Source organism: Rhagoletis pomonella, unplaced genomic scaffold (assembly GCF_013731165.1).
Source record: "Rhagoletis pomonella isolate Grant_MI unplaced genomic scaffold, Rhpom_1.0 Rhpom_scaffold_00003, whole genome shotgun sequence".
NCBI lineage: Eukaryota > Metazoa > Arthropoda > Insecta > Diptera > Tephritidae > Rhagoletis > Rhagoletis pomonella.
In genome coordinates this window covers 18,731,010-18,740,403 of record NW_023458557.1, presented here as the reverse complement: position 1 = coordinate 18,740,403, position 9,394 = coordinate 18,731,010, and the positions used below count along the sequence as shown (strand labels likewise).

Sequence of the window (9,394 nt, the reverse complement as noted above, 5' to 3'; positions counted from 1 at the left end):
AAAAAATGGTAGAAGTGATAGCTATTTCGGAAATCACCACATTTCCTTATCAGACCTCTTTCAGTAGGATTCGAACCGACGATCACCACTGACTCAGCCAGTTGCCTACGCACTGTGCTAAGTTTGCCTTGTTAATTCTTGTTGCTTATTTCCACTATTTCACTTTGCTAAGCCAACTACAATCAAGCGCAGCTATTCCGCTGCAATTCACTTGATCATGTGGTTGTTGGTTTTGTTGGCTTTTGTTATTATTTATATTATTAGAATGTTGTAACTTTTAGGAGTGCTCGTCCTTAAGTTATTTGCTTTTGTTATTTTTATGGCCTTATAACAATTATATTCAACAACTTTTATGAGCTAGAGGCTGTTTTTAGTGAAAACCTATTATGGAAAAGCAATAATAATTTGAAAAAAATGGTAGAGTTAAACATTCTAGTAATATAAATATTAACAAAAGCCAACAAAACCAACAACCACATGATCAAGTGAATTGCAGCGGAATAGCTGCGCTTGATTGTAGTTGGCTTAGCAAAGAGAAATAGTGGAAATAAGCAACAAGAATTAACAAGGCAAACTTAGCACAGTGCGTAGGCAACTGGCTGAGTCAGTGGTGATCGTCGGTTCGAGTCCTACTGAAAGAAGTCTGATGAGGAAATGTGGTGATTTCCGAAACAGCTATCACTTCTACCGTTTTTTCAAATTATTGTTGCTTTTCCACAATAAGTTTTCACTAAAAACGGCCTCAAGCTCATAAAAATTGTTGAATATAATTGTTATAAGGCCATAAAAATAACAAAAGCAAATAACTTAAAGGCGAGCACACCTAAAAGTTAAACATTCTAATAATAGAAATATTAACAAAACCCAACAAAACCAACAACCCATGACCAAGTGAATGCTTGATTGCAGTTGGCTTAGCAAAGTGAAATAGTGGAAATAAGTAACAAGAATTAACCAGGCAAACTTAGCACAGTGCGTAGGCAAACTGGCTGAGTCAGTGGTGATCGTCGGTTCGAATACTACTGAAAGAAGTCTGATGAGGAAATGTGGTGATTTCCGAAATAGCTATCACTTCTACCATTTTTTCAAATTATTGTTGCTTTTCCACAATAATTTTTCACTGAAAACGGCCTCGAGCTCATAAAAATTGTTGAATATAATTGTTATAAGGCCATAAAAATAACAAAAACGAAAATTATTAAAAATAAATAAATAAACATAATTTGCAAACAATATCATTTTGAATTTCGTTGCTAATTAGTTGAACGCATTCGAATTTTATGCGAAAGGTCGAGGATCATAGAATATAAGACCACGAAACAAAAATGTTTCGACTCAATGTCAGTAAGCTAAACCCACTTTCTAAGGAGGAAGAAGTAATATCCTGGGAGAGATATAACCCTGAGAACTTAACAAGTTTACTAAGGCAGTGCGATTTCTCGAGCTTAAGTTTATTCGATGCTGACAGTATGCTGGAGTATATTACTCATTGCATTTTGTGGTCCATGATCCAGTTGACTTACTCAAAAATAACTCGCATTTAACAGAGGAACAAATGGTATGATAGGCAATTGATAGAGATGAACAAGTATAAATCTAACTCCCATGAGAAAGCAGTGTTGTCAGGGCACTGGGGTGAATATAATATGGTGATAAGCAGGTATAAAAAACTGGTATGGTGTAAAAAAAATTAAATACTTAGAGCATAAGGTTTAAATAAATAAGGGTGACCGCCGACTCATGTGGAAATACTTAAAGGAGGTCGGCAATAACACGGGGGTCAAAGAAAATATTGGAGAAGTGATAATAAATAACACCAACTACGTAGACAGCTTTGAAATTGCGGAAAACTTAAATAATTTTTTCGTGGACAGCATTTTGGAAATACATACCACAATAGAGTGTCTAAACTAGGACTATTTCGAGCAAGGAACTTCCACAAGTACGCTAAAATTTGAAGAGGTTTCAACGGAAGACTTTCTTCAAATTGCCAAAAAATTTAAGCGTAAAATTGGGGAAAACAACCTACTATCTGAAGGTATTATTAAGGACTCTGCTGATTATATGGGATATTTCTATGCCCTACTAATAAATTAGAGTCTCCAAACAGGATCAGGACCGGAAGAATGGAAAATTTCGTCAATAGTGCCCGTTAAGAAAGTTAAAAAAACGGATAAAGCTCTCCCTAGTTTGGAAAAAATGCTAGGAATCGCTACACCAGCTACAGTACTATGTAGAATCCAATAAAATACTCATAAAAGAACAATCTGGATTCAGAGCTAAACATTCTGAATCTGGTGCTATCTCAATGTAAAGAAGATCTTAACTGCCACCTTAATGTGGTAGCAGTGTTTATTGATCTTAAAAGAGCATTTGAAACAATTGATAGAGTCCGAATGTTGGATAAGCTAAATACATTGTTAACGATCAGTGATAGGGTACTACCAAATGCGATTGCCAAAAGAATCAAGAAGATCTTAATTCTTTGTATCAATGGCTGTGTTCAAATAAACTCAAACTAAAAGTGAAAAAGACAAACTTTATGGTATTGTCCAGAGCGGCAAATGTTAACTCCTTAAGCCGTGAATTAAAAATCAAAGATGAAAACATCGAAGAGGTGAAAAGTGTCAAGTACCTAGGAATATACATCGACAACAAACTAAAGTTTGATGAGCACGTTGAGTATACAGTCAACAAGATTGCTAAAAACATTGGCCTTAAAAAAGACATTGGTGTACAGGGGGTAGAATCCCACTTTATATACTGCCCGATTTTCTTCCTAGCGGGGGACTCGCATTGTTGGATTCGACTTTGTATTTTTTAAGTAGGTATTCAATATTGTAATGTGTGAGGGTTAATACTCATGCACCATTCCAAGGGTTTACGAGCAATCGTCTTTTTGACATTTTGCTATTCTCTTTTTTCCGTTTTTGGTTTTTTCATTCGCTATCTCTCGACTCAACTGACCGCAAGTTCGCCCGCATATTTATCGAAGAAATTTATACAAAATATTAGTAAATAAATAGAATTTATATTTGAAACCGCGTTTCTTTAATTCGAAAAGCAACCCGCACATCAGCTTTGGTATACCTGCATCAGCACTTGTTTGGAAGTAAACCGCAACAACAAACTGGTCCTTCCGAGCCGGATTGCCCACTCGCTCACAACGTGTGCAAGTATAAGCTGTAATTTTCATTATAATTGACCGAGTGTCCCCCGCTACAAAAACTTATAAAAACAAATATTTTGCGCTTAAATAAGAACTTTTATTGTGCAGCATTTACGTACATAGATATATAGGAAAAGTGTGCATCGAATTCAAGTTGCCCTACACTTGAAATTGTACAATCCCGACAACCCACAGTGACTTTTATTTGCCCTCTGCAAATTGCCTTACATTTGACATTGCATATCTCTTTGTCGATCATTCGCGCCTTTCATTTGCCCTCTGCAAGCAACGTACTTGTACAACATTCACCTTCAACGACCCCTGAAGCAAAGTTATGAACAGGGAACGGATTTTATGGAAATTGCCTTTTTTCTGCTAACGAGATAGAGCATATTCGATTAAGAATGTCCACGATTTAGCTTTCCCTGATTCCATATATACACATTTGATGTTGCCTTTTTTAAGATATTTGCCTTTTTTAAGATATTTGCCTTTTTTTGCCTTTTCTACCTTTAAAAAAGTGATTATAGCATTTACAATTTTTTTTTAAGATTAAAAAATATACACATTGCCCATGCGGCTTATAGAAGCGCAGAGACCTCTTGCCAAATTGGTGTTGGAAAAATTCAATGCCGTTTTCTCAGCTAACGAAGGCTTGGAGACAATAAGGGGTGTAGATAAAATTGTAAAGGGCGAGGAAAACGCCCTTATTCCTGATAATATGAACGTTTCAAACGTTCCATGTTTAAATTGGGCGCCGCTTGTATCAACTTACGTCGAGCACACATCTAGTACATTCAAGGCTTTTCTTTCGAAAATCGAATGAAAATGCTGCCAAACTTCAAAATGCATCTTGTGGTTCAATGTTACTACAACTATACAGATTAAACTTTTATGAGTTAGAAACTCGAAAGGATAAAATAGTCAAATATTCAAAGTACAAATTTTTCATATAATGAAACTATTTCATAGTTTTTCTCTTTTTACTTATAATATAAACATTTCTAAAATAAATGTATTTTTTGATTGTTTTTCGTATTTTCTGTCTTTTTTTAGTGCCTTTTCCTGCCTTTTCCGTTATTTCGTTCTGCCTTTTTTTGCCTTTTTTGCAACACCTAGTGCCTTTTCCTTCCTTTTTCACTATTTTATTTTGCCTTTTCCAGCCTATTTCGTTATTTTATTTTGCCTTTTTTTATAGGTTTTTAGGTCCTAAAAATCCGTTCCCTGGTTATGAATGTCTGCGTCTGTGAAAACCCGCGATTCGGCACTAAACGCCATTAAGAGGTACATGACAAAAAGCATAGACGATGCATTTGCCATGGACTTCGAAAGCGTTGTAAGCTATTTGAAACTCCTCAATGAGCAATGGGCCCGTTTCAACACTGCCCAAGATGCAGTCGCAACATCTAGTGGACTCGACAACGCTGAAGTAGAGGAAAATGCTCGCGTGCAAGGCGAAACTTGGTATGCTAATGCCTTGGCCAACTTCAAACGTGTCCAGAAGGTTCGTATGGAACCGGCAACACAACCCGCAGCTACATCAGTGTCCGTGTCTGCAGCAATACGATTGCCAAAAATGGACCTACCCACGTTTGCTCAAGAATGATAGAATACAAGATTGCGCCGATCAGAGAGGATTTTTGAGAATAACTTTTGTGTGACGTCACACTGGTGCAATTGCGAGAGAGAAATGCCAAAACGTGAGCAAGAATGGAAGAAGAAGAAAAAATGTTGCAAGGAAAACGTAAACAAGTTGCACCAGTGTGACGTCATGCAAACAACGATTCTGTCAAATTCGTTAAGAGAGGAATAGCGGTCCGAGATCGGCGCAACCTTTGTATTCTCTCAATCGTGCGTTTGCTGGTGATTCCACGGAGTGGATATCTTTTTATGATTCGTTTTATTCATTGGTTGAAGCAAACACTGCCTTGTCGGACGGACAAAAGCTCCACTATTTGCGTAGTTGCTTAAAGGGAGATGCACTTAGCATTATTAGTGGCTTCAAGATCAGCGACGCTAACTACACAGAGGCTTGGAACCTGCTTAAGTCCCGCTACAAAGTCATGGGAGTCATGGTTGAAGCACACCTCAGGGCGATAGCTGACATACGCACGGCTACAAGTGACACCGCCGATGTCATTAAGTGTTCTCGATGCAATTCAACAAATATTCGAGAGCTCAAGGCATTGGGTCGCCCCGTAGAGTTCTGGGACGATTGGCTGGCGCATGAAGTGGTCAACAAGCTCGCGTTTGAAACTCGAAAGCAGTGGGAGCTATCACTAATTAGTAAAGCGCCGCCGACGTTTGAACTGACAACTTTTTTGGAGGTAAGATGTCGCTCATTAGCTATGCTTACTACGCCCGCTGCTCAGATACCCATGAGCCATTCGACTATGCCCAAATCAACACGCAAATCAGCCGAGGTGTTTCACGCGATACCGGAACAGAACCACTCGCGCTGCATGTACTGCAATGCGGCTCACAAGATTTATTCTTGTGAAAAATTTCACAGTTTAGATTCAACGGCAAAATCTAAATGTATAAAAGAAGCGAAAGCTTGTCTAAATTGCTTGAGTCACGGGCATTACAAAGAGCGTTGTAATAACACATCCGCGTGCCGAATATGTCACCAACGTCATCATACGCTGCTTCACAATATCGCAGGCCCAACCACTAGCACCGCATTCAGTCACGTCATCGAGTCTACTCGCACCGCTCCGAATACCACCACCGCTTCTTCTGCTAACCAACTGACGAACACCGCTGCTGCATGCATTTCATCCTGTTTGAGTTCTGGTTCTAGCCCGCTACCCTCAACGCAAAGAATAGTCTTATTATCGACCGCTTTAGTAAGAGTTCGTGATTTTGCCGGTCAGTGGCAGACTGCTCGGTTATTGTTTGATTCTGGATCTCACGCCTCCTTCGTGACAGAGGCATGCGTGCAGCGCTCGGGCCTACCTCGCAAATCGTCGTCGGTATTCGTCACTGGAATCGGTGCATCGCAAGGAGGTCGCTGTAGGGGTGAGACGTTACCCTCACTTTCATCCTATAGGTGGGATGAATGCTACGCCATCAATGCATTGATTCTTAAGAAAATCACTAGTGATTTGCCAATGCGGTCTTTAAATGTTCCAGAATGGCCGCATATTCATGGGCTATTCCTAGCGGACCCGCATTTTATGAAGCCTGGCCGCATAGATATACTGGTTGGCATGGACGCGATGGATCAACTTATCTGCATCGATCTTCGGAAGGGTCCAACTGGCACGCCTATGGCACAGAAAACCGTTTTCGGGTGGACCTTGTTCGGAAGTGTCGACAGTTCTGCTTCAACGCCCCCTGCATTTACCGCCACTGCATTGCGATGTTCAACTGGATCGGGCGCTTACTAGGTTGTGGGAGTTGGAAGAGTCAGCGCGAAAGCTGCATTTTACGCACGAGGAGCGCTTCTGCGAAGATCACTTCGTTTCTACGCATCAACGAATGCCGGACGGTCGCTTTGTAGTGGAGTTACCGCTGAAACCAAATGTGCCATTGGGTGAATCGCGAAATTTCGCTGTTCGCAATCTGTTACGCATCGAGCGAAGGCTGGCTCGTGACAACGACTTGCTATCGCCTTACAACGATTTCATGCATGAGCTTATTGAGATGGGTCATATGGAAGCAGTGATCGGACTTGAAAAAAAATTGTGTGGTAGAATCTGGAAAAAATTGGGTAGATTTCAAAAAAAATGTGGTAGATCTCAGGTTTTGGATCAAACTTTGTACAAAAATTAAAAAAAAATCTGCAAGGTTTCACCTAAATGGCAAACTTTTTAATTATACTCTAAAAAAAATTAATTTTAGTTTAATAAAGTGCAAGATTGAAGTTCCTAAAAATTGCGTTAAGCTTTGGCATTTTTTTTCCTTGACAGTGTAAAGCAGTTCTTCCATATCAAGATATTTTTCGAACATATTTTGAAAGATTTCTGCAACCTTGCGGAGTGCTGTCCGCTTTTCTTTTTACAACGCTTTTATCAACTTGCAATGTTGTGGCTCCAGAAACTTTCAATGTTGTGGATCCAGAAACTTTCAATGTTGTGTGTCCGACACCATAAAACCTTTGCTTTGCAAAGTTCCTATAAAAAAGTCTAGTGCATAGGGCCCCACGCTTTTCATTTTCAATCTCAAAAATTGGTTATAACGACTTTTGCTAAAATTTCAAACAAATTCTATGGGACTGAGAAATATTATTTTCTACTTTTTAGTCCATTTATAAAAGCGTTGTATATTAAAAAGTTTTTTTTTATATTATTTATTATCACATCACGATGTAGCGGACCAATGTGGCACGTTCCAGAAACCGCCACTCAATTCTCAAGTAAAAGTAAACAACGCTTTAGAAACTTTAGATGCACTGAAATTTCTAATACTTTCACAAAAATCGCAGCTTTTTTTAACATTTTCGCTATTAATTCTTTTTTGTAAATCATACATTTTGCAATTTAACACAATAAAACCCTGTTTCCTGTCGAAAAATTGAATATAGAGCAAATTTACTATTTTAATGGTTATTTTATCCTCCCATTCTGCGTGTTGTTAGTGTTTAGTGTTGGACAATTTTTGCTGCTAAAATTAAGAAAATTATATCGAGTAAAAATAAAACTACTCAAAAACGCGAATATGTGGTAGATTTCAGACCTTGTGTGGTAGATGCTCAAATAAGTGGCAGATCTAGCACAATGTGGTAGTAGTCCGATCACTGTATGGAAGCTGTATCCCAGACGGCGAATAACGCGTATTATATGCCGCATCACCCAGTGATAAAAGAGTCCAGTGTTACGACGGAGCAAAGTGTCGTTTTTAACGCCTCTGCTAAAACCACCACAGGGAACTCGCTTAACGACGCGCTGTTTATTGGACCGCAACTCCAACAAGATCTCTACTCTACTGATGCTTTTCCGAACGCATCGGTACGCAATAACCGCCGATGTTGCAAAGATGTACCGCCAAGTTTGTGTATCGTCGAAGCACGTCGATTTGCAACGTATCGTTTGGCGCCCTGATCCATCCTCGCCCATTGTAGATTACCGCATGCTACGAGTAACTTATGGGGTGGCTGCCGTAAAGTCCTTGCAACAAACTGCCAAGGCTTCCCGCAACAGTTGTGAAAAAGCCGTATCCGTGATCCCCAAGGACTTCTACATGGACGACTTGCTCACTAGTGCGTCTTGCAAAGCCCAACTTCAGTCACTACAACAAAATATCTCTGAAATTTTAAAAGGAGGCTTTGAACTGCGAAAGTGGGCATCAAACTGCATGGAGTTCAACGAGCGTATTTCCGGCGCTTCTAAAAACATATCGCACTACGTAGTAGATGGTAAGGATGTTCGTACTCTTGGTCTAATATGGAACATAGAAGGAGATCACTTAACATTCGCAGTCCGCCTGAAACAACAACTTGCTATTCTAACCAAGAGAGCATTCTTAGCCGATGCTAGCACTCTTTTTGATCCTCTGGGTCTGCTTGCTGCTGTAACCATAAGGTCCAAGATGTGGTTCCAGGATATTTGGCGTTCCGCGGTTGGATGGGATGATCTTGTACCAGACTCAATCGCGAAAAAGTGGATTTATCATCGCTTTCAGCTGCAGATACTTTCAGATTTGAAGGCAGAACGGTTGGATCGTTCACGCAGCTGCATGTATTTGCTGACGCTTCCGAACGCGCTTACGCCGCCGTTATATACGCGCGCACTTTGCAAAACGACGGCAGGATCACTGTAACTCACTGGTCTCTTCAAAGACCAAGGTGGAGCCGCTTAAAACGACGACGCTGCCGCGCCTAGAGCTTTGCGCTGCGCATCTCGCTTCTAAACTGGTGCGAAGCGTTTTTCACAGTTGGTGCGATCCCCGCTACCCGGTGTATGCCTGGACGGATTCAACCATAACATTGGCATGGCTACAAGCGCATCCCAGCAGATGGATGACTTTCATCGCCAACCGCGTTGCCGACATCCAAGAAATTCTGCCGCCTGAGTGCTGGAATCATATTCGCTCTGAGTTGAATCCAGCCGACTGTGCTTCTAGAGGTATATCCCCTGCCGAGCTACTGTGTCAGCAATTGTGGTGGACCGATCCTGATTTTTTAAAGGGTACTGATCAGTTCTGGAAACTAACCTCCTCGAAACACCATATAACCGAATTGGGCATTCGAAACAAAGTTGTCGCCCATGTGAATTCGGGCGA

The 9,394-nt window shown here is 40.3% G+C and overlaps 1 protein-coding gene across 1 annotated transcript; it reads left to right on the top strand.

Moving 5' to 3' along the window:
- The first annotated feature begins 5,241 nt into the window (after window positions 1–5,241).
- On the top strand, window positions 5,242–6,561 carry LOC118736078. Its single transcript, XM_036466182.1, has one exon. The coding sequence runs from the start codon at window positions 5,242–5,244 to the stop codon at window positions 6,559–6,561; it is 1,320 nt and encodes a 439-aa protein (XP_036322075.1).
- Window positions 6,562–9,394: the final 2,833 nt, after the last annotated feature.